A 27046-nucleotide genomic window follows, 5' to 3' on the forward strand; every position below is an offset into this window, starting at 1 on the left:
TGTGGCGGTTTCAGTACTCACCGACACAGATATTATCTTTTAAAAAAATTGGTTCATAATTCTATACAAGTATGAAACATGACACATAATGGTTTTTCTTTATTACATGAAGTTCACACAATCATGGTCCACGCAATTACAATCATCCAGTTCAAATATTCTTTTCTCCTTTTTTTTTATCACATATAATATGTGTTTTGCCAGGAGACGTTACACGAATATAGACTAAATTTCCTTTAGTTCGCGTCTACTGTCAAAAATTTTTTTTTCATCAGACTACTGATTCAGGTCTACAATGACCATCTTCAGATATGTTTTATAAAAACATATCCCATATACGGCTCCAGCATATTAGAACATATTTTTATAAAACAAATCTGAAGATGGTCATTATAGACCGAAACTGGTAGTGTGATGAGAAAAAATTTGTGACCATAGACGTGAACGAAAGGAAATTTAATTTGTACTGTCCCTGAAAAAAAATTCCAGAGATTTTTTTTCCTACTTACTCTACAAATGCTTATTTTCACTTCGTGGTTCACAGCACTCGCATGCCACCTCACAGACGAGTCCATAACTCTCATCACCCGTGCCAACCCATCTCGTAGGAATAGAGGTCGGGGTATACACATGGCATTCTACAACAGCGTTTCCGCTACCTTTACGAACCATCGTACATATCATATCCCACGTAATATCCTTCTTGACAGTATACTTAGCCTTCTCAACGCAACTCTCATCTTCTTTGTCTTAGTTACTCATCCTTCACGTGATACACAATCCTAAAGCGCAGTTACGCGCTGCCACTACATTATTAAAAATATGTAAAAAATTCAGGAAGAGAAGTCCAGCATGAGCTATTTACAACGACATATCTGTGTTAAAGTCACTATAGCCGTATTTCTGGTTATGATATATGGAAAACTATGGCTCAAGTTCTAAATTCCATCTCTCATCCCCGAGTGAGCCGACCAGAATACAATGCTTCATGAGCTCTGTAACACCATTAACATATTAACTACATCCGATTTACCAGCTACAAATTCAGTCCTGTGACTGCGTGCCTAGTCCACCTTCAGTGTTTGATTTAACCCTGGAGTATATCGTCAAGAAAGAAGATTTTTAGTGGCCAATACTGCTAAACGGCCAAGAGAGCTAATTGTGGGGTGGATGTACTGTATTCGTACTAATGTTTCTGAAAAATGTGTTACTTAAGCGATCCTTTATAAAGAGACGTGCAATAATTCGGAGGCTCTGGAGAGGATGGACTAACCGGCATCCAACTGCGTGAGCTACGACAGCTGGGAGACAAAACTGATCGTCAAAGAACCATTGAATGAAAGCCATGAAGAAGTCAGATATTGTACGTTCATTCATTAGATTATATTCCTGAACGTTTAATTTGCTAGAACGTGAGTATTTCTTGATACGGAATATATTAAAATTTAAATTGAAGTATTTGGTGATTTTAACGAAGCTCTACTGCCTTGGATGTGGCGTTTTCATAGTATATGAAGAATTTTTTTACTACTTTCGTACTTTTAAGATTGATAGATTAGACTTCATTGAAGTGAACGTATGTTATTGCTGTTTAATAATTCTGAAGTCAAACTTGAGAAGTTTTAGTTAAAATAGTAATCATTACGAAGCTGAAAGGGCCAGATACTTTTCTTCATGGATTCTTCCGCTGCTTCTCGGTGGAACAGTCCCACATTTAAGGTTGAACAACAAGAACACTGTTTTTGTTCTAATGATTTTTGTTTATTTCAAACTAGTTTTCGGCTTATTGGGCCATCTTCAAGAAACAACTGACTAGCACCTGAAATGGGCACTAATTCTTAGGTAACCAAACGTTGTTAAGCAATGATACAGTTCACTTGCATAGAGTGTTGTGCATCAAACTTGTTTCATAATGTTGAGATTACACTTTACAAAATTGACATTATTAAGCACAAGAAATTATTAAACTACACAGTATTACAGGTTAAATGGTCATAATGCTAAATTTCGTGAGGTCTTGACATTCACTGAGAAACCATTAAACTGAACACTCTTCATTTATGTTGTACAACAAACACGTTTTTTTGACACTAAACTGCATTCTAGGCAAAGGAGACTATTGTACACAATAATTAAAATACACAGTCTTATGGTATTATACTCTATATGGTTATGACGCCATAGTTTGTGAAGCCGTGACATTGGTTGAGAATTATCTAACTGAGCACTAGTATCTTATGTTGTGCAATAAACACGTTTTACACTGAAAATTAAATTTTTATGCAATGTGCAATACTAAACGTAGCGTATGATTAGAATACATGATAAGTATTGCATGTTATATTGTTGAAGTTTGTGGAGTGATGAAGGTAAGGAATAGAAAATTCTGTTGTGTTATAATTTTGTGTAGCAGTGTGTGTCATGGTGGTGCTTTGTGGGTATGTGGCTGGATGATGGAATCATAAGAAGCTCAAAAGTGTGGATGTGCTCGCCTGTAATTGATCATTTAGAACGAGCCGGCGGTTTGAGCTAAATGTCTGTTTACCTCTTGTGCTTCGAATAGGCTTAGTTTTCTTTCTTTGTTTGCCTTGTGCTGTACTTCTGTGTGGACTTGAAGACTGCGTCCTTTCTTTAGCACACGTTAACAAAAGGTAGAGTCAGACTCAACGTAATTTCCAGCTGTGTTCATGTTCGGTCAGTCTAGTTGCTGTGGCCTGCATGTCTGACCAATACACAGTTTTTTGCAGTCAGCAGAGGCCAAAACTGCTGCTGCTAACTCAATGTACACAATCGCCCATAAACTTGATCCCATATTTAAAAAAAAAATCCCAAAGACCAATCTGCTGGCTGCCAGCGGTGAAGTGTGTGGACAGATGTAGCTGGTTCTGTGGCCTGCTCACATGTGCCACCTTGTCTTGGCCGCCAGAGCCACCACCTCTGGCAATGTCTGACCCAACAGTCTGGGGTATACGCAGGCTGTTAGCCATGTCTACGGACAATTACACCTGACTACCACCCCATTGTCTAGTGCGACAGCCAAGTAGCATCCTAATACCTGCTCGTGACTCACCTGCCTGCTATCCCATTTCCTACTGTGTCTGCCAGGTGTGCATCACGATATCTGTTTGAAAACTCATATTATTCCCTGGTCAGGTACATGTTTACTGCAGAGGAGCAGTTTTCCTCCACTCCTTTCCAAGAATGGGGAACGTTTCTTCACAAAGGGGCCCTTACCAGCTTGGAAAAGTATTTTGCTGCATCCTTTGTATGGTTCAAATGGCTCTGAGCACTATGGGACTCAACTGCTGAGGTCATTAGTCCCCTAGATCTTAGAACTAGTTAAACCTAACTAACCTAAGGACATCACAAACATCCATGCCCGAGGCAGGATTCGAACCTGCGACCGTAGCAGTCTTGCGGTTCCAGACTGCAGCGCCTTTAACCGCACGGCCACTTCGGCCGGCTGCATCCTTTGTATGCCAACAGCTCTCTGTCCCCTAATAATACCTCGTAGCTCTGTCTGAAACAGAGAAAAATATATCACTGCCAGAGGTGCTAGTGATCTACACGTTCCTTCTAACAAGGGCTATGCCATTGTTTTTCTCAGAAGGGAACCACCCACTGAAAGTGTGCAGTTACCCCCTCCTCCGTGCGGGAACTCGCAGTTTTGTCTCAAACATGGCAATTTATCTCACTAGCGATCTAAAGGCTCCTTCTAAGAATCAGATCACCCAGCTAGAAGTCGACAGTCTCTGTTGCCAAAGGCAACGAGTACAGCTGAAACTCATCAGATTCCTGCGTGTTGGACGAAGGCAGCGTTTGTAGTACAGCATTCAGCTGCTGACTTCTCTCAACAAGTTGATCGCTATGGTGTCACAGCCAGACACCACACGTGCTAGGTGGTAGCTTAAATCGGCCGCGGTCCTGTAGTACATGTCGGACCCGCGTGTCGCCACTGTGTGATCGCAAACCTAGCGCCACCACAAGGCAGGTCTCGAGAGACTGACTTGAACTCAGCCCAGTTGTACGGACGACAGAGCTAGCGAATAGACGTACGAAACCTTTCTCTCTCATTAGCCGAGAGACAGAATAGCCTTCAGCTAAGTTAATGGCTACGAACTAGCAAGGCGCCATTAGCCTTACAGTGATTGTAATTAGAGTCTCACTTGTGTTCACCATAGAGATGTACAAGAAGAAATTAAAGATAAGTATATGAGAAGCTCCGTTCTTTTCTTCATAGCATTAATTACGTATCCTGTTCCAGTACTTCACGCCCGTCTGCGTTAGTCTCGCGTGCCTTTTAAGCCACCTCTATCTACAAGGTGTTGGCCCAGCTGCCGACACATCAATCGCCATTTCTGTATTATTACTCGTTAATGCTTAACACTGAACCTATAGAAAGCCTCTTCCCTCCGCTTTTGCCCTTATTGTGTGATCATCCATGGCTGCATTGGTCTGTCTGCGTCTTCCCTTGTCTGCTTATCGGTGTTCCCAGTCTTCGTTTGTTTCCTTACATGTGACTTGTTTACATTAGAAGATTCAACATTCAGCCAGCAACAGCAGCAGTGTCAAAGGCAAGGAGAATTACCAGCTAAACACGTATTCCAATCGATAACTGTAAGACTTCTTCTTACAATTCTTTCACTAAGGATTTCATGATACTGAATACATCTCCTCCTCTTATTGTTTCATTGTATATCCATAAAGTACTGAATCAGCTGGAAGCTGAGAGGAAGTAGCGTCAGCAGTAGCGTCAGCATTTTAACTACGTATTTTCTTCCATGTAGTGCTGTGTGTATGTGTAATATGTTACTGAGATACATTCTTTCCATTAAAAAGAATTCTTTCTAAACTTTCATTGTAGCGCTGCTTAAATCCAATAATATGTTGTGTGAGATATATCCTCTGTTGTGGATGACCTTGAGGAACAGCAGCATGGAGAGTAGGAGGTTCCCCAGAACAGCTATCGTGAAGTGTATATTCTTAAAAAATTTCTTAGTTTTATATGTGTATACTATTTTTTATTAAATCAACATATTGCTGTTGGTGGTGGTGTAGGAGAGTTGGATCAAGTGATCCACTGTGATTTGATTGAGTATGATGACATGTTACAATGGGTGTAGGAGATGGAGAAAGAGCTGTGTCAGCGTGAAGAGATACTGAGGGATATGTCAAGGAGCCAGAGCGATATATTTTCCATACACATTCACTCTGCTCGCATATAATCAGTATTCTTTCTTTCCTTACAGGAGCAACAGCGACCAATCTGTAGACTGTTGCACTCAATTTTCTTTTTCGTTGTTCTTCTTTTTCTACCAGGTGTATGACCCCTGCTGCTGCAGCCACCTCTGCCGCTGATGGCCTCGCACCAGCTCCGCTCTGGCGTCCATGGGCAACCCTCTCTCCCGCAGCTGGCTGAGGGTTGTGGCAACAAGCATCTCTGGAGTCGCACCCACAGCCTAGCTGCTCACACTGGGGCAACACACAGTCGTCTGCACCATGTTCTCGCCTAAATCGCAATGTCCATACGCCTCCCCCCTTCTCCACACACGCGTCATCATCATCGCAGCCAGCAACAGCAGCATCGTCGTGACCTAGCTGTACTTGTAGTAATAGTGGTACTAGCGACAGTTCCCTTCCTGTCCTTTGTCAAGTATATCAGATTAGTAACACAATACCACAGTTAGGATACTCGGGGGAGCGAATCTCATTCACTACGTTCAGGTACCCAGTAGGAGGGTATCGCGAACCTGTAGGGTTTCTGAAAGCGTGCGTTCCTGTTCCTGAAATGGAGCTCATCAAGGCTGATCATGATCCGCTGTACCCTCCATTAAATACCATCCATTAAATGCAGTGCTGTGCATCAAACTGTTGCATTCTCCCTCCCCCTCCCCCTGGCTTTGCCTATCTATATTTATGTTCCATTGAAGCACCACAGGGCTCTGCCTGCCCATTTGATTTCTAGTATGGCTGAATGGTATTTTGAGATATAGATTTTGCGGTTTATCTAAATGATATTTGTCTATAATTTTTATGCCCTAAATTGTCTGGTTAGTGTGGAGGTCAGTCTCTCATTGGTGTATTGTGTACCTAGCAGTTGAATTACATGGTGGGTCAATGTGCGAGTCTTCTCATAGAGTCTTTTGACATCTTTTAATGTAAGTGTAGATCGAGGGTCCTTCTAAGGTGTCCTTAATGTGTGCGTGTGGCGTGTAACGGTCTGCATCGCCGATGATGCTTAGATTTCTGTTTTGGAGTCACTGAAGTTTCGGCTGACGCCAACACATAGCCAAATTTCGGATTTGTATGAAAGAGTTTGGAGGATAACAGAACTGTATATTCTTAGTTTCGTCTCCATGCCAAGCCCTCCATCCTTTAGGAGCGGATATAGTTGGATACAGCAGTACAACCTCTGCTCCTGGATTTATCTATCTGCTTCATGAATGTTAAGAATTTATCGAGCAGGAGGGTGAGATCAGTAGCTCAGTTGCACCATTCTATTTCTTTGCCGGCTACAGAAATCAATTTATTTGTGGGGTGTCAACTTTCTCATGAACATAACAGCTACGAACTTCTCTGGATTGATCTTGGTTTTCCATATGTTCCACCATTTCACAATTTTGTTCAGGTGTTCCTATAGCTTTCGTGATGTGAAGTTGAGATTGATGCTGCTTTTATAAACAGCTGTGTTATCGGTATACAGAACTATCTCACTCCCGCCAACTTTTCCATGTCGTTTATGTATAGTAAGCATACTAAGGGTCCCAAACAGAGCCCTATGGAGCTCCTGCCACAGAATTCTTGGTCGTGCTTATATGTTCGCTGCACCTGACATAGTACTGCCTCCCCACCAGGATCGAGTCAATCATGTTGACCATACGTCCTGGACTGTCTAACTGGGACAACTTGTAGAATAAGTCATCATGCTAGACTTTGTCAAATGCTTTCTCGATGTCGAGAAAGACTGCTCTTGTGCTGATTTTCCAGTTCTCGCTTTGCATATGTGTTCCACCACACACAGGGATTGGTGGGTGGTGCTGTGTTCAGAACGGAATCCAAACTGCTCAGGATGATTATGTTGTTCCCTCGTAGGAATTTGGGTAGGTCTGTGAGGATAAGGCACTCTAGTATTTTCATTAGAAAGCATAGGAGATAAATGGGTCGATAGCTTTGTGGAAAGATAAGGTTTTTATTGGGTTTAGATATGGTTATGGCCTGAGCAATTTTCCAGGCAGTTGGTAAGTACGTTAGGGAGAGGCACTGGTTGTATGGTGTGGTGAGGTAGGTTACTGCGCTAGGAGGCAGCTATTTCAGGTATGGGCCTCGGACCTTCTCCACGGAATTCCGTGGTTCCATGTGACTAGTTGTGGGTGTTTAACGACGGCCCACAGGAGTGCGGTTTTGAGCGCTGTGACCAAGAACAGTTCAGTTTGATAACTAACAGGGTTAGATGTAGCAGTACTTAAGTTTTTTGTTTAAACTATTCCGTAAGCTAGACTGCTGAGAATTCTTTTTACTTGTTGTATGTGAAAAAGCAATTGCTGGTGGTATCCTGCATGAATATATTAGAATACAAACATATGTTATTTGGTAGTTTCTGGTGATAGTATCGATAGTAAATCAATGAATTGTTATGTGTTATGTTCCAAATTAGGTCTACACGTTATTTTGCTATCTTATGTTCTACAGCTGAAGTTCCATGAGATACTACGGCTGTTTGTAGACAAGGCCCAAGCATACTAAACTGTTAACGCTGCTTTCCGGTTATGCATATTTAATTTCTGAATTAATGGAAGACATTTTGTTATACTGACTGTGTGGACCACTGTTTAAACATCTTTTTGGCCATCTAGAAGATTTTGTTTTATGAAAGTGTATTTCTGTTTTGTGGGCGTTGATGTTGTTGTTGTTGTGGTCTTCAGTCCTGAGACTGGTTTGATGCAGCTCTCCATGCTACTCTATCCTGTGCAAGCTTCTTCATCTCCCAGTACCTACTGCAACCTACATCCTTCTGAATCTGCTTAGTGTATTCATCTCTTGGTCTCCCCCTACGATTTTTACCCTCCACGCTGCCCTCCAATACTAAATTGGTGATCCCTTGATGCCTCAGAACATGTCCTACCAACCGATCCCTTCTACTGGTCAAGTTGTGCCACAAACTCCTCTTCTCCCCAATCCTATTCAGTACCTCCTCATTAGTTATGTGATCTACCCATCTAATCTTGAGCATTCTTCTGTAGCACCACATTTCGAAAGCTTCTATTCTCTTCTTGTCCAAACTATTTACCGTCCATGTTTCACTTCCATACATGGCTACACTCCATACAAATACTTTCAGAAATGACTTCCTGACACTTAAATCTATACTCGATGTTAACAAATTTCTCTTCTTCAGAAACGCTTTCCTTGCCATTGCCAGTCTACATTTTATATCCTCTCTACTTCGACCATCATCAGTTATTTTGCTCCCCAAATAGCAAAACTCCTTTACTACTTTAAGTGTCTCATTTCCTAATCTAATACCCTCAACATCACCCAACTTAATTCGACTACATTCCATTATCCTCGTTTTGCTTTTGTTGATGTTCATCTTATATCCTCCCTTCAAGACACCATCCATTCCGTTCAACTGCTCTTCCAAGTCCTTTGCTGTCTCTGACAGAATTACAATGTCATCGGCGAACCTCAAAGTTTTTATTTCTTCTCCATGGATTTTAATACCTACTCCAAATTTTTCTTTTGTTTCCTTTACTGCTTGCTCAATATACAGATTGAATAACATCGGGGAGAGGCTACAACCCTGTCTTACTCCCTTCCCAACCGCTGCTTCCCTTTCATGTCCCTCAACTCTTATAACTGCCATCTGGTTTCTGTACAAATTGTAAATAGCGTTTCGCTCCCTGTATTTTACCCCTGCCACCTTTAGAATTTGAAAGAGAGTATTCCAGTCAACATTGTCAAAAGCTTTCTCTAAGCCTACAAATGCTAGAAACGTAGGTTTGCCTTTCCTTAATCTTTCTTCTAAGATAAGTCGTAAGGTCAGTATTGCCTCACGTGTTCCAGTATTTCTACGGAATCCAAACTGATCTTCCCCGAGGCCGGCTTCTACTAGTTTTTCCATTCGTCTGTAAAGAATTCGTGTTAGTATTTTGCAGCTGTGGCTTATTAAACTGATTGTCCGGTAATTTTCACATTTGTCAACACCTGCTTTCTTTGGGATTGGAATTATTATATTCTTCTTGAAGTCTGAGGGTATTTCACCTGTTTCATACATCTTGCTCACCAGATGGTAGAGTTTTGTCAGGACTGGCTCTCCCAAGGCCGTCAGTAGTTCCAATGGAATGTTGTCTACTCCGGGGGCCTTGTTTCGACTCAGGTCTTTCAGTGCTCTGTCGAACTCTTCACGCAGTATCGTATCTCCCATTTCATCTTCATCTACATCCTCTTCCATTTCCATAATATTGTCCTCAAGTACATCGCCCTTGTATAGACCCTTTACATACTCCTTCCACCTTTCTGCCTTCCCTTCTTTGCTTAGAACTGGGTTGCCATCTGAGCTCTTGATATTCATACAAGTGGTTCTCTTCTCTCCAAAGGTCTCTTTAATTTTCCTGTAGGCAGTATCTATCTTACCCCTAGCGAGACAAGCCTCTACATCCTTACATTTGTCCTCTAGCCATCCCTGCTTAGCCATTTAGCACTTCCTGTCGATCTCATTTTTGAGACGTTTGTATTCCTTTTTGCCTGCTTCATTTACTGCATTGTTATATTTTCTCCTTTCATCAATTAAATTCAATATTTCTTCTGTTACCCAAGGATTTCTACTAGCCCTCGTCTTTTTACCTATTTGATCCTCTGCTGCTTTCACTACTTCATCCCTCAAAGCTATCCATTCCTCTTCTACTGTATTCCTTTCCCCCATTCCTGTCAATTGTTCCCTTATGCTCTCCCTGAAACTCTCTACAACCTCTGGTTCTTTCAGTTTATCCAGGTCCCATCTCCTTAAATTCCCACCTTTTTGCAGTTTCTTCAGTTTTAATCTACAGGTCATAACCAATAGATTGTGGTCAGAGTCCACATCTGCCCCTGGAAATGTCTTACAATTTAAAACCTGGTTCCTAAATCTCTGTCTTACCTTTATATAATCTATCTGATACCTTTTAGTATCTCCAGGGTTCTTCCATGTATACAACCTTCTATCATGATTCTTAAACCAAGTGTTAGCTATGATTAAGTTGTGCTCTGTGCAAAATTCTACCAGGCGGCTTCCTCTTTCATTTCTTAGCCCCAATCCATCTTCACCTACTACGTTTCCTTCTCTCCCTTTTCCTACACTCGAATTCCAGTCACCCATGACTATTAAATTTTCGTCTCCCTTCACTATCTGAATAATTTCTTTTATTTCATCGTACATTTCTTCAATTTCTTCGTCATCTGCAGAGCTAGTTGGCATATAAACTTGTACTACTGTAGTAGGTGTGGGCTTCGTATCTATCTTGGCCACAATAATGCGTTCACTATGCTGTTTGTAGTAGCTTACCCGCATTCCTATTTTCCTATTCATTATTAAACCTACTCCTGCATTACCCCTATTTGACTTTGTGTTGATAACCCTGTAGTCACCTGACCAGAAGTCTTGTTCCTCCTGCCACCGAACTTCACTAATTCCCACTATATCTAACTTTAACCTATCCATTTCCCTTTTTAAATTTTCTAACCTACCTGCCCGATTAAGGGATCTGACATTCCACGCTCCGATCCGTAGAACGCCAGTTTTCTTTCTCCTGATAACGACATCCTCTTGAGTAGTCCCCGCCCGGAAATCCGAATGGGGGACTATTTTACCTCCGGAATATTTTACCCAAGAGGACGCCATCATCATTTAATCATACAGTAAAGCTGCATGCCCTCGGGAAAAATTACGGCCGTAGTTTCCCCTTGCTTTCAGCCGTTCGCAGTACCAGCACAGCAAGGCCGTTTTGGTTATTGTTACAAGGCCAGATCAGTCAATCATCCAGACTGTTGCCCTTGCAACTACTGAAAAGGCTGCTGCCCCTCTTCAGGAACCACACGTTTGTCTGGCCTCTCAACAGATACCCCTCCATTGTGGTTGTACCTACGGTACGGCTATCTGTATCGCTGAGGCACGCAAGCCACCCCACCAACGGCAAGGTCCATGGTTAAGTAAAATAATCGCTAATCTGAGCCCCACCCCTGCATAAACCGCAGCCCAAACCCGAACCGACCTCCATCTTGCACTATGCTGCCTCGATGTTTAAGCTGCGCAATTAGAGCTTCATCAGAATAGAAAAGCAACCAGGACGCCAATATTCGTTATTAATTAGTCAATCTGTAATAAACCAATCAATAAGCTGTTTAAACGGTGTCAGATATTTTCTATAAATCATGTTTTTGATACATACTTGAGTATATTTTTTGGAAAGCCTTCTTTAATCGTTGTTGGTGCACAAACTTGCCGTTCCAGCACTGTGAGTATTATTCTGTTGTGTGCAATTGAGAATGAAAAAAATTTATTTCAGATGTATTTTAAATTTAAATCGATAGTTCTCTCATGCAACGATATTCACACACACACACACACACACATATATATATATATATATATATATATATATATATATATATATATATATATATATATATATATATATATATATCGCTTACTGTTTTTACTGTAAATCAAGAGTTTTCTTAGTTCTCCTGTGTCGTGCGTCCGTTCATGTGCAATGTAATCAACGCTTACAAATTGTACGAGTATTAATCGGGTATTATTTTGCCAATGACATGAAATAAGATCTTCAGGATGAATCGGAACTTTACCGATTTAATTTCATAGGCTGTTCAGTGATATGACTCAGGATCATTGTGTAAAGGAAGCGTAGTCTTCGATAGCTCCTAACAGAAGAAGAATTTAACTGTGATATATTCTCTTTGTTATCCAAATTACCTTTCTTTCTGCGAAGAATATGTCAAATTAGTGAAGAAGTATGTGATATCTTTCATTTTTAACACAGATCTACTCTGTTTCTGAAAGGGTTGCATGTAAAGATGTAAAATTACTATTATCTACTGTTGGTAGGGGAAGACCTGAGCTACAGTCGTCGAGGTAGCGTTCCATCGCATTCAGAGGACCATTCACGACATGCACATCGGCCAAATCATCATCAGTATACCAATTCACAGTGCTGTGCGTCAAAACGTAGGAATAACACTGTCAGGAAAGCGAAGCCGAGACCGAACCGAGCAGTACTGACTGAAAACTTGAGGGCGGTGAGTAGTGACGGAGCTGTCACGTCAACGGCAAGAGAACTGAACATAACTGATTGTCAAACAATACACATAGCGCACGCTGTTGACATTTGTATTGATGAGCAGATATTGTCTGTGCAATGCATGTACAATGTTACATATGGCTCATGTATCAAAAGAAATGCACCTACTCTGTAAAGAGCCACTGAGAACATGTCCTTGAAAGATGTCCAGAATTTTGTTCAGTTTCACCTTGTGCATGGTTTGATATGATTGGTGACATTTCATATTTGCAGGAGAAGTGCTAATTTGGAAATTTTGGCGAATTTAGTGTTGGCAGAGAACAGTCTAGAATTGTTTGTGAGTACGTCACTGTATCTTCTGCTTCTGCTCGCGTTTGCTGCCTCTGAAGAAGGAGACTACCCGCCGCGTGACGAAGTAGACGAGGCAGAGTGTGAGGGCAACGCCCACCAGCAGGAAGGCGACGACGTCGAGCAGCAGCAGCTGCCACCAGTGCAGGTGGAGGGCGGCGCTGCGCAGGTGTGGGGCCCCCCTGTGGCGGATCACGTACTCGACCCACCACACGGCACGCTCCAGAAAGTCCGCCCTGTGCTCTCGGAACACGGCCGACAGTCTCTTCATGCTGTCTGCGTATCTGCATAAGAAAACACAAAGGAATATCATCTGGAACAATGTCACTCCAATTATTTCATTTCTCTAGACGTTTATTGGCGCAGACAAATGAACGAGCGGGCCGGGGTGGCCGAGCGGTTCTAGGCACTACAGTCTGGAACCGCGCTGCTGCTACGGTCGCAGGTTCGAATCCTGCCTCGGGCATGGATGTGTGTGATGTCCTTAGGTTACTTAGGTTTAAGTGGCTCTAAGTTCTAGGGGATTGATGACCTCAGAAGTTAAGTCCCATAGTGCTCAGAGCCATTTGAACCATTTTTGAACAAAAGAACGATAGCCTTTCGCGGGCAAGTGCTCTACCGACTGAGCTGCCCAAGCACGACTCACGCCCCGTCCTCACAGCTTTAATTCCACCAGTACCTCGTCTCCTACCTTCCAAACTTCACGGAAGCTCTCCTGCGTGGTAGAGCACTTGCCCGCGAAAGGCAAAGGTACCGAGTTCGAGTCTCGGTGCGGCGCACAGTTTTAATCTGCCAGGAAGTTTCATATCAGCGCACACTCCGCTGTAGAGTGAAAATTTCATTCTAAAAGAACGATATTTTAAAGAACAACAAGAAAATGAGAGTTGAACACACAGGAGGTAAAGAGACTAACAGAAAAAGAAATCCAGTTCAGTATAGTAGTTCTCGCCTTGTTTGACACCGGCAGTTTACGCATACTGTGCAAACCTCTTCAGATCTGCGTAACTACAACAAACAACATGAACTTTCTTTCTATATTCAAACCTTGGGTTTCCTCTATGCTTGTCCCCCAACCCCCAACACATACACGCACACACACACACACACACACACACACACACACACACACACACACACAAATTCTCCTATTCTACTCCCAATAACTAGTACTTGATGTCTCAGGATCTCTCTTATCAACTGATTCCTTCCTTCACTTAAGCCATAAATCTGGTTATCCCACGATTCCATTTACTGTATATTCATTAGTCATCCAATGTACCTTCAAAACAAATGGTTAAAATGGCTCTGAGCACTATGGGACTTAACATCTGAGGTCATCAGTCCCCTAGATTTTGAACTTCTTAAACCTAACTAACATAAGGACATCACACACATCCATGCCCCAGGCAGCATTCGAACCTGTGACCGCAGTGGTCGCGCGGTTCCAGACTGAAGCGCCTAGAACCGCTCGGCCACAGCGGACGGCTCCAGTGTACCTATCTAACTTTCAATTTCTCTGTACCAACACAGTTAAAATTCTCTTTTGCTCTCTACTCTTTATAGTCCTCATTTCGCTTCTCTACAAGGCTACACTCTAGGCAAATACTTTCAGAAAAGACTTTTGATCACCAAAATTATTTTAAATTACTTGATACCAAATTTCTCATTTCTTCCAGTTGAAAAACTGAATTTTACTTTTAACTGCGAAAATAGGAGATTTTATCTATTATTTCTAAACCCTCATTAGCATCGTCAACATCATTTCCTGTGGGCCTTTGCCCCCCTTCAATGTGGGGTCGGCTGTGTTACTACGGGTTAGGCAGTGCTAGTTGCTGATGGCGGCCGGATGCCCTTCCTGTCAACACCCCAAAGCCCCCACGACAGAATTAGTGTACCCCAGCTGTATGCCTCTAGTGTAAGCCATGAAATAGTTCTAACATTCTGCGTGGTGTCTGTTTCTTCTATATCGTGTCTCCCTACCACTTTCGCGCAACGACGCTCTGAGCGTATTTTTTAGGGAATTGACTAGTTTGAACCTGGGACCTGTTGCTGGTAAGGAGACGCCAGACCACACATGACATGTAGAATTCAGAAGAGTTCAGTGAGACTAGCGATGATATAATCAAATACTTAATGATTTCAGCGTCAGCTCCACTGCACTCCCTGTAAAAGAATCTTAATACTAACTAAATTTAGTGGAAGGGGTTCAAGGCTCTCCTATTTTTAGTTAGCTGGTAAAATAACGTCGAAAAAGCAGTTACGTTAACCATGGGAAATTTTATTCTACTCACAAAACATCGTTTATAAATTGCACTATCGATAAAAGGAAATGTTTTAATACGGGACGGTATAAACCAACTGCGTTCAACAAAAATGTGAACGAATATTCCCTGAATGGGTTTCCAAGTTCTACAATGGATCGAAAGATGACCTATGCCATATCACATCTGTAATCTAGGTTTAAATTAAGTTTCACAAAAGAGAAAACTATCAAAATGGTCTAGAGTGACCCTCAATTATCTTTAATTACTTATCTAACTTGTCGTAAATTACAGTGGCTGATGTGGCTTCTCAATAACTATATAACAGAAAAATCATCGCGTTTCAGATTTTTACTTCTCGTAGTAAAATGTGAACACCATGAGCTTTAATTGACGATCGACACTAGTATTACGCAAAAAGGGGGTGTAATAGATGAGACTTCTGCAGTTCTGAGTGAAGCTTTATGCGCTGTTATGCGGCATCGCGTGCGTTCATTACCTTGTCGGTGTTCGTCAGGGGGCGGCGGGCAGCGCAGCTCCGCTCACCTCGCCGTCTCGGAAGCAACTCTCTCCTAACTTCTGCTTACTACAATTTACCTAAGTTGGTTTAAAAAAACTATCTGGCTGTGTTTTCATCTGATCAATCAGGGTCTCAATGTTAACCTTAAGCTCCGCCTACAAAAATTCTGTCTATCCAATGAGAAACGTTATACTTTTCGTGATGGGGCAATGTTTTTAAAGTTTGCAACGTAACAGAGACGCGAAAAAGTCTCACGCTAAAACTTGCAGCTGGTGTGGTCCTTTTGGTGTTATCGTAAGGTCTATACTGTTCTTCTGGAGGGCTCTATCTTTTAACATGGGCTGGAGGGTGGTTCTGACGTAACAGAGACGCGAAAAAGTCTCATGCTAAAACTTGCGGGTGGTGTGGCCCTTTTTGTGTTATCGTAAGATCTATACTGTTCTTCTGGAGGGCTCTAGCTTTTAACATGGGCTGGGGGTGTCCTGACGTAACAGAGACGCGAAAAAGTATCACGCTAAAACTTACGGCTGGGGTGTGGTCCTAGCGGTTAGCTGGCGACGTGGGTGTCCGTCCCTTATCGTAGGGCCTTCCAGATTAACACGGTTCTGCTCTCGGCTTCTGTTCTCGTTTCTCCCCTCGGAACTGCGTCTGTCTCACGGTGGGAAGGTATGACATGCATTTAGGCATTCTTGTGTTAGTCTGTGGTATTCCATTTGCTCACTCGTTACTCGTATTACTTTGGTTAATTTAATGTCACGATTTATTCGAAGCTATGTGACATACTACTGCATTTGCTTATCATGTCAGGGTTTTCATGGAAGGTGTTGGATTTGCCTGACACCTTACATAGTGTGTGTGAAATCTTATGGGACTTAACTTCTAAGGTCATCAGTCCCTAAGCTTACACACTACTTAACCTAAATTATCCTAAGGGCAAACACACATAGCCATGCCCAAAGGAGGACTCGAACCTCCGCCGGGATCAGCCGCACAGTCCCTGACTGCAGTGCCTTAGACCGCTCAGCATGAAATAGTGCGAACATTTTAAAATGTCTGCGAGTCGTGTAACTGAGGCGGAACATGGGGACCCGACCAGAAGTCACCTACTGGGATGTGGGAAACCACCCAAAAACCACGTCCAGGCTGGACGGCGTACTGACCCTCGTCATTAATCCGCCGGGCGGATGCGATCCGGGGCCAGCGCGCCTACCCGAGTCCAGGAAGCAGCGCATTAGCGCTCTCGTCTACCCTGGTGGGTTATTTCTAATTCCTCATATCCTAATCTAACTCCCTCAGAATAACTTAGTCATCTGAGTTCACTTCCCTTTCCTTGTTTCAGTTTTGTAAGTGTTCACTTATATTCGTCTTTCATGAGGCTATTATTCTATATTGAGGTCACAAAAGTTATAGAAAACCTAATATCGTGTCGGACCTCCTCTTGTCCGGCGTAGTGCAGTAGCTCGACGTGGCTTGGATTCAACAAGTCTTTGGAAGTCCACTGCAGAAATATTGAACCATGCTGCCTCTACACACGTTCATAATTCTGTCGGTGCAGGATTTTGTGCACGATCTGACCTCTCGATTATATCTCACAAATGTTCAATTGGATTCATGTCGGGCATTATTGGAGGCCAAATCATTCATTCAAATTGGCCACAATGTTCTTTAAACCACTCACGAATAATCGTCACCCAGTGACGTGTGAGGTAACAGGTGAGTTGTGGTGCCCTGAAAACATTCTAAGCTCTGAGTTGGCATGGCTGTGTGGGCCACTTGGCAGGTTGACCACATGGTGCCAGACAAGAGGGGTAGCCTGAGCACATGGTCCAGCTACAGCTTGGCTGGGAATTCCATGGTGACGCTGTGTCGATGAAGGAGACATGCCGGGAGTGCCAAAAATGGCGGCCTTCGTGAAACCTTAATGGCAGACATTTCACAGTTCGTATAGAAATTAATAGAAGCCAGATGAATCATAATACCCTACAAATAAACACGTACATTACCATTATTTGCACGACGATTCTGATGGTGTAATAAGATTTCCAATATCTTTATTAGTTTAAAATTTATTATCTGACTGTAAATTATAGAAGTAAGACCCAGCAACGAATTTCCAAAATATAAACGGTTAATCCAATTTTGTCTATTGATGTGTCTTTAGAAGGCTACTAGTGTAAACCTAAATTGATATAAACTACAATATAGAAGTAAGACCCAGCAACGAATTTCCAAAATATAAACGGTTCATCCAGTTTTGTCTATTGATGTGTCTTTAGAAGGCTACTAGTGTAAACCTAAATTGATATAAACTACATTATAGAAGTAAGACCCAGCAACGAATTTCCAAAATATAAACGGTTCATCCAATTTTGTCTATTGATGTGTCTTTAGAAGGCTACTAGTGTAAACCTAAATTGATATAAACTACAATATAGAAGTAAGACCCAGCAACGAATTTCCAAAATATAAACGGTTAATCCAATTTTGTCTATTGATGTGTCTTTAGAAGGCTACTAGTGTAAACCTAAATTGATATAAACTACAATATAGAAGTAAGACCCAGCAACGAATTTCCAAAATATAAACGGTTCATCCAATTTTGTCTATTGATGTGTCTTTAGAAGGCTACTAGCGTAAACCTAAATTGATATAAACTGCATTATAGAAGTAAGAACCAGCAACAAATTTCCAAAATATAAACGGTTCATCCAATTTTGTCTGTTGATGTGTCTTTAGAAGGCTACTAGTGTAAACCTAAATTGATATAAACCACAGGCATGTAACTTGAATAGTACATGAGTTATTGCAGGTCAAAGTGGCCGATTACTATCGATCGCGTGAGGCCACAAGTACTCCACAGTTACATGTAAAACCGGTAGCAGCATGCTTATAAATATATTTATTCACCTATGTCATTGTTCATATCCGATATTTACTATTCACAAAGAAATTGGTCAATTATTTACTGTGTTTTAGAAAGCACAGAGACATTAGGCTATTTAATAGTGTCTGTTAGAGCGTGTTTATGGCCCAGACATAGGAATATTTATTTAATTTCAAGTTATCTAAATGTAAATCCAGTATTTCGAAAGTGTTTCATTATGTTTGTGAGAGTGCGTTGGCTTGGAGACATGGAGGGAACGCTGTCGCCAATAACACACTCGTTACTAAGGGAGGCGGCTGCCGAGGTGAATGGAGGGGGAGTTCTGAACAGAGTGGCGCGAGGGAGGGTCGCACAGGACACGGAGGGTTCTGGACGTTACGGCACAGGACGCTGGAGGTGCTGGCTGGAAGAGTCCTGGACGGTATGGCGCGACGGACGTACAGTCGCGGAAAAGACTTGGAGAGTGGAGCAGTTTGCGCTTAGCGGCAGGAGATAGAAATATTTCGTAATGCCGACCTGTGCACTTGTGACATTTCCGTGGTTTTTGCGGTGAAGACGTAGTATGCGTTTAGAATTGAATATCTCGTGGGCTATGTTGTTGCCCATAACTAATCACATGAAAAATGTTCAAATGTGTGTGAAATCTTATGGGACTTAACTGCTAAGGTCATCAGTCCCTAAGCTTACACACTACTTAACCTAAATTATCATAAGGGCAAACATACACACCCATATCCGAGGGAGGACTGGAAACTCCGGCGGGATCAGCCGCACAGTCCATGACTGCAGCGCCCCAGACCGCTCGGCTAATCCCGCGCGGCTAATCACATGAAGCAGGAATCTATTGTTTCCCTGTTATTCAACTTATATTTTATTTAACTGCTGGAACATCGACACCAATACATCTTTTGCAGCAATAAATGTCATTCTACAAGGTACTTCTTCTATCGTACTGATCATTTAAAGTCGTGAAGTTAGTACCTGCAGATTTTATTTATTTGCAGTCTTTCATTTATAAATGACTATGTTGCATTAAAAATTCGCAATTGCTGAGTGATAGGAACCTTCGACCATTCGATTCATGTGTCTATTCATATTGTATACTGTAGACATAGGCGACATAAAAATGAAAAAGCTTGTATACTTTGCCTACTTTCATTCCATAATGTCATATGGTATAATATTTTGGGGTAACTCTTCAAGTCAAACAAAAGTTTTCAGAGTCCAAAAGCGTGTAATACGTATTCAAAAATGGTTCAAATGGCTCTGAGCACTATGGGACTCAACTGCTGAGGTCATTAGTCCCCTAGAACTTAGAACTAGTTAAACCTAACTAACCTAAGGACATCACAAACATCCATGCCCTAGGCAGGATTCGAACCTGCGACCGTAGCGGTCTTGCGGTTCCAGACTGCAGCGCCTTTAACCGCACGGCCACTTCGGCCGGCTAATACGTATTATTTGTGGAGTAAATTCACGGACGTCCTGTAGAAACCTCTTCAAGGAACTGGGTATACTAACTACTGCCTCTCAGTATATTTACTCATTAATGAAACTTGTTCTAAATAATATATCTCTTTTTCCAACAAACAGCTCAGTTCATACATACAATACCAGGAACAAAAATGATCTGCACAAGGACGTAAAAGCACTTACTTTAATTCAAAAAGGGGTCCACTACTCAGGAACACTCATCTTCAATAATTTGCCACTAAACATAAAAAATTTAGCTACAAATAAAGATCAGTTTAAAAGGAGCCTGAAAGACTTACTAGTGGCCAACTCCTTCTACTCCATTGACGAATTTTTTAATAGAAACAAATGATGTAATGTATATATTCATACTATTAGTATTGTTATTTCAGCTTAAAAAAATAAATAAATAAAAAATAAATTGACATGTTCCACATCCACGAGGATCTCCTCAGCACGCATCTATGGAAAGAAAACTAATCTAATCTAATCTAGCAGTATTCGGCTTGTAATGCGGCAACTACGTATCCCAACCCCTACATAACCAAACCAGCCAAAACTTTTAATATTTCAACAACGAGTCGGAGGGTACATAGTTGAGGGACAGCACACCACGTCATACTTATTTGAAAGCCCGCACATTGTACATTGGCATCCATAAGAATTCCGTCGTTGTTTGGGAACATGACGTCCACGAATGGCTGCAAATGTCCTCCAAGTAGGACGAACATAACGATTCCCAGTCAATGATCGATTCTGTTGGGCCAAACGACCCAGAGCAATCCGTGTAAACACAGCCCACACCTCTCTGGAGTGGTCAACAGTTTGCACAGTACCTTGGTCAGAGCTTGGGTTCATGGCTTCGGGCCGGCTGCGCCACACGATCCCCACCATCAGCTGTTATCCACTGAAATCGGTACTCCCGCGAGGACAAGGTTTTCCATTCGTCTAGGTTCCAACCGATACGATCAGGAGCCCAGAGGAGGAGCTACAGGCGATGTCGTTCTGTCAACAAAGGCACTAGCATCGGTCGTCTGCTGCCATGGCCCATTTAACGCCATATTTTGCTACCCTGTCCTAACGCATACGTTCGTCGTACGTCCCACATTTATTTCTGCTTTTGTTTCAGGCAGTCTTGCTTGTTGTTAGCACTGACAACTCTACACAAACGCCAGTGTTTTTTAAAAAAAGTGGTTACATGAAGGCCGTCAAACACTGCCTTGTCCATGGTAGAGATAATGCCTGAAATTTGGTATTCTGGACACACTCTTGACGTTCTTTACCTCGGAATATTGAATTCCCTCACGATTTCCGAAATGGAAATCCCTAAGCGTCTAACTCAAACTGCCACTCTGCGTACAAAGTCTGTTAATTTCCGTCGTACGGCCATATCACCTGAGTAAAAATGACAGCCCCGACAATGCACTGACGTTTTATATCTTGTGTACGCGAGACTGTCGCCATCTGTATATCTGCATATCACTATCCCAATACTTTTGTCACCTCGGTATATTCTTATCATCCTCAAACTCCTTCGCCATCTCTTATTGTTCTTGAATTCACATTTCCAATTTCTACGTCTGGTTTTTTCTTTTTTTTTAATTTATGCACGTATTGAATAACGTTGGGGGAAGGTTACAAGCACGTCCCACTTCTCAACTAGTGCCATGTCGTCTTTGAATCTAATAAATCGTCTTGTCTCTATAAGAGTTGCAGATAACCTTTTTCTCCTTGTATATTACATAACTTCTAAATTTCAAACTGTATATTCCAATCAACAATGTTTTAGGTCTGTAAATACAATATGTGTACATAGGGTTGGTTTTCTTCAATTCATTTTCTAAGAAAACTCGTAAGTCAGTATTGTCTCGCCTTTACCTACATTTCTCCAGAATCCAAGATGATCTTTTCCCAAATCACTGTCCTATATTAAACTAGAAAAACGATACAGATACAAATAAAAAATTACAGTAGGAGATATTTGTGTTCCCTTCTGTTACAGGAGATTAACTTTTTCTTTCATACGAACATTCATTTACTGTTGCCACAATATTCTTCCAATGCTCTGCATGTTCTGAATGTCTTCACTATGTTTAAAAAGATTGACTGAGTGAATGAATGTGTCTTCTTGTCAAAATTCTGTTGAGACGTGGCTTGACGCCGCCATCGAATGTTACTGATGCTACCGAAGTGCTATGATGTTACTCCATGCTATGCTCAGCAACTTCCAAGTAGCGTTCGCCTTCCATTGGTATTTAGGGCGTTCAAAGTTTCTGTACAAGGTCTGTTTACATCGCGATATTGCGAATGTGTTCCACGCTGTCCAGCGTTCAGCGTTCACCATTATGGTCCCGTTAACGAGCACTGGGAGCGCAAGGTGTTGGTTTCCCGTCCTCTCTGGAATGTCCACTCTAGAGTGTCTATCGAGACTACAGTTCTCCTGACCTGATTACGTAATCTGCAAACCTCATTACTAGGGACTCCTATATTACACGGTCCCCAAATTGTTGGGGCTGAGTTCGGATGTGATTCTCACCACATAGTTTGTTTTGCAGCAGCAACTGATTCAGTTGGCAACATTACCCGCATTTGCCTTCAGCATTCTGTACGTTGAGTTTAAATAGTCCCACGTGCTACATTTGCAAGAAATAAGAGTAATTTCAGGCATTCTTCAGCGAAATTAGAATTACATTAATACCTTCAACTGCTAACGGGCGTTGATATATATCAACGGGGAAGGCAAAAATGTGTGCCCCGAGCGGGTCTCGACCTCGGGACATCCTGCTTACATGGCAGACGCTCTATCCATCTGAGCCACCGAGGGCACAGAGGATAGCGCGATTGCTGGGACTTATCTCTGACACACCTCCCGCGAGACCCACATTCTTACCTCTTATGTCCACACACTACATTCGAAGTGCCCCACCCCAACACACTTATTACTCGCGGAAGACATTCTTACCTAGTCCCGTAAGAGTTCGGGGAATGTGTGTTTCCGCACAGAAGAAGAAGGTCATGGCCGGTGTTGCCATAACTCTATACTTACATGGATATGGTGTCTGACCTTTCGGACATGTCTGAAAGAACAGAAACCATACCCATGTAAGTATATTCTTCAGCGAAATCCGCTATTGACTTCGGCCCCATTGCCAGTGGTAGGAGGACGCAACATACATTCGAACTAACCCTTCTTCACTTACCTCGAAATCTTGCAGCTTACCGCTGTTACGCAAACGAGTTTGAATCTCTCCACTGCCTGATCTTTTGTCCTGATTGCACCGGCTATTGCTATTACTGCTTCACCCAGGTGCTTTGATTATGTGTTACCTTTGAACATCTTGTGTAGGCAGTGCAACTCTGTAGCCATCTTTCTTTTATCAGCTGTTATTACAAGTCCCTATGTGTCTTCCCATTCACACCCTAGCGAAGAGTAACATTACATTAAAACTAACCATAATATCAACATGTTCAGACTGAAAATTATTGAGTAGTCGCGTAAAATGTGAATAACGACCATTAATTACTATCTCGTATAAGCCAATTTAAGTAAAATTTAGGTTAGGAATATGCCTATTTATGAGAAAAATACATAGGTAAGGGATAAGTAGCGAAGGATTTAATGGAATTATTTCTACACGTGACCCAAATACCGTGTCTAAAATTAACTGTGAGGAGAAAAGACTTCTGGCATATTGGGAAATCAATAAAGGCTACGGAAAAATCTTGACACTGGCCATGGTCATTGTCATATACTAACAAATCTAAGAGATTTAACGGAATAAGGAACAGGAGAAGATGAAAGCGTAGTCGGTTTGAGAAAGTGGAATAAGTGATTATGATGGTGATAACGGGAAATACTAACGCGAATTCTTTACAGACGAATGGAAAAACTGGTAGAAGCCGACCTCGGGGAAGATCAGTTTCGATTCCGTATAAATGTTGGAACACGTGAGGCAATACTGACCCTACGACTTATCTTAGAAGAAATATTAAGGAAAGGCAAACCTAAGTTTCTAGCATTTGTAGACTTAGAGAAAGCTTTTGACAATGTTGACTGGAATACTCCCTTTCAAATTCTGAAGGTGGCAGGGGTAAAATACAGGGAGCGAAAAGCTATTTACAATTAGTACAGAAACCAGATGGCAGTTATAAGAGTCGAGGGACATGAAAGGGAAGCAGTGGTAGGAAAGGGAGTGAGACAGGATTGTAGTCTCTCCCCGATGCTATTCAATCTGTATATTGAGCAAGCAGTAAAGGAAACAAAAGAAAAATTCGGAGTAGGTATTAAAATCCATGGAGAAGAATTAAACCTTTGAGACAGCAAAGGACTTGGAAGAGCAGTTGAACGGAATGGATAGTGTCTTGAAAGGAGGGTATAGGATGAACATCAACAGAAGCAAAACGGGGGTAATAGGATGTAGTCGAATTAAGTCGGGTGATGCTGAGGGAATTAGATTAGGAAATGAGACACTTAAAGTAGTAAGGAGTTTTGCTATTTGGGGAGCAAAATAACTGATGATGGTCGAAGTAGAAAGGATATAAAATGTAGACTGGCAATGGCAAGGAAAGCGTTTCTGTAGAAGAGAAATTTGTTAACATCGAGTATAGATTTAAGTGTCAGGAAGTCGTTTTTGAAAGTATTTGTATAGAGTGTAGCCATGTATGGAAGTGAAACATGGACGATAACTAGTTTAGACAAGAAGAGAATAGAAGCTTTCGAAATGTGGTGCTACAGAAGAATGCTGAAGATTAGATGGGTAGATCACATAACTACGAGGAGGTATTGAATGGAATTGCGGAGAAGAGAAGATTGTGGCACAACTTGACTAGAAGAAGGGATCGGTTGGTAGGACATGTTCTGAGGCATCAAGGGATCACCAATTCAGTACTGTAGGGCAGCGTGGAGCGTAAAAATCGTAGAGGGAGACCAAAAAATGAATACACTAAGGAGATTCAGAAGGATGTAGGCTGCAGTAGGTACTGGGAGGTGAAGAAGCTTGCACAGGATAGAGTAGCATGGAGAGCTGTATCAAACCAGTCTCAGGACTGAAGAACACATCAACAACAACAACAACAACGGGAAACTTGACGGGCCGAGATTAACAAATAGTATAAAGAAACATGTGTAATGTGTCAGTAGAAAAAGCAGTGAGTACGAAAAGAGGGGAGAAATAAGTATGAAGACATTGAGGATATCGGCGTTTGAAATACTGTACGAAATAGCTGATATCTCTTTCCTTTGGTTCTGAAGACGTTGATGTTCTTCAGAATAGAGGTGCTGAATACACTCTCCAGAATATGAGCTGTGGACGGTAAATGACAGAATTTCAAATTGTAAGTACTCAAGGTACAGTAAATCTTACGTTGATGATAAAGAAGAAGAAAGCTGATTCTTATGTTTTTGCATTTGCAGCATTTCGCTCCAAAGAACATTTCGACAAATTCACTGGATATTTTCCCCAGATGCCAACATCATATTTAGTTGCTCGTTGTTTGGATTCGAATCAGTATGAACGTGTCGCTGGGTAACGTCGTATGGATTTGTTCTCGGGGTCCGTTACGAAACACAAGAGTCAAAAGAAATTTAAAATCATCCGAAACACTATAAAAGGTAAACTTAATTAAACGAAGGAAAACGACGCACGAAAATATTCTTCGTCATCCGAAAAAAAACCTTTGTAATAAACACTTATTAACATTTTTTTAAAAGCAAGTTCAGTGAGCATTTTCAGATGTAAAATTAAAAAAATTGGTCGGAAGACGTTACTGTAAGACTATTCTTTTCTTTTGCCGTTAATTAAACTGTTAATGCTGCGAAGTGTGTAAAGTAAGGAAGCGAAAAGTGGACCAAAAGTTGTGAAAAGAATAAGTTTTAGACTGCGGACTGTTGCTAATGAAATATGAGCCACAATGAGGAATTAAAGAAAAAGGAACTTCTGCACGAGACTATTCTAGCAATGCCAGAGACTTACTTTGTGTCCCCCAATACGGTCCGTATGGAGTTAAGCGGTGAGTCCTTGGAGAGGTCCTTGAACAGCGGCCTCACGCCGATCTCCGCTTGCTGAACCTCGGCCGCGGTGTGCGGCTGGTCGCCAAAGAACGGAATGATCAGCAGCGGAACAGCATGGTACGTCGCTTCAGTCAAACTATGAAGACCTCCCTGCGATATGAAGAGGCGAACTTCCGGGTGATCTGTAAACAAAGTACTACATGGAGATCGCTTACGGTAATCGGCGTACAGTAAAGACGTAGAGGTTTTATTGAACGTGGGTATTCAATGACAACTATCTATGGCGAAGTCTGCTTGACAAGCTACAGCGAGTAAAACAATTCTCTTGTAAACTGAAAGAAGTGAAAATGAATTGTTGTCTTCTAGATATCAGATCAGATAAACAGATGATTCGATAATGCATTAATCGCGCGACCGCTACGGTCGCAGGTTCGAATCCTGCCTCGGGCATGGATGCGTGTGATGTCCTTAGGTTAGTTAGGTTTAAGTAGTTTTCTAGGGGGCTGATGACCTCAGATGTTAAGTCCCATAGTGCTCAGAGCCATTTGAACCATTTTTGATAATGAATTTTCAGTCTGCAACGGAGCGTACGACGATTTGTAGCTTCCCTGCAGATTAAATCTGTTTACCACACCGAAACTCGATCCTGGGAAATTTGCCTTTCTCGGTCAAGAGCTCTACCAACTGAGCTATCCAAGTACAAGCCACTTATTTCCCTCAACAACTTTACTTCCGCGGCACCTCTTTCTCTACATTCTTCTGCTTTCTGTGAGGTTTAGAAAGCAGGCGAAGAGATAGAATTAGAAATGTCAGCGCGAGTAATGACTCACACTTGGATGGTTCAGACGGTACAAAGTTTTCCTGCGAAACGCGACTTTCGTAGGATCGAGGTCGGTCCGGTACACAGTTTTAATGTGAGAGGAGGTTTTAATCAGAAGTTAAATTATCTTCCATACCAGACTCATCCAAACACGAAAGAAATTAAGACAAAGAATTTATTTTTAAGAGAGAGAGGGAGAGCTGTTAATCTACGCTAAAGTATTTATTGAATTTCTTGCCTCGAATGGTCATTCGTGTCATATCCCTGGATATTGACAGTTCCTGCTGAGAAACCCTATGTATACCGAAAATATGTTGAAAGTATCAATTTAATCCAGTTTACAAAACACCAAATGGTTTCAGTTGATGACTTTCACCACAAAAATAATAAAAGATTACAAAATATACCTGTTACTCTTCTAGCGTCTAACGATCAGC

General features: G+C 41.8%; 1 protein-coding gene across 1 annotated transcript in view; it reads right to left on the bottom strand.

Moving 5' to 3' along the window:
* Positions 1–12639: 12639 nt before the first annotated feature.
* Positions 12640–27046, bottom strand: part of LOC126237546 (UDP-glucosyltransferase 2-like) — a 41563-nt gene continuing 27156 nt past the window's right edge. Inside the window, exons 3-4 of the mRNA XM_049947732.1 lie at positions 25752–25971; positions 12640–12925 (exon numbers count right to left, since the gene is read on the bottom strand). Of these exons, the coding sequence (XP_049803689.1) occupies positions 12640–12925; positions 25752–25971 (506 nt within the window). The remainder of the gene's footprint in view (positions 12926–25751; positions 25972–27046) is intronic.

The sequence above is a fragment of the Schistocerca nitens genome, chromosome 2 (genome assembly GCF_023898315.1).
Source record: "Schistocerca nitens isolate TAMUIC-IGC-003100 chromosome 2, iqSchNite1.1, whole genome shotgun sequence".
NCBI lineage: Eukaryota > Metazoa > Arthropoda > Insecta > Orthoptera > Acrididae > Schistocerca > Schistocerca nitens.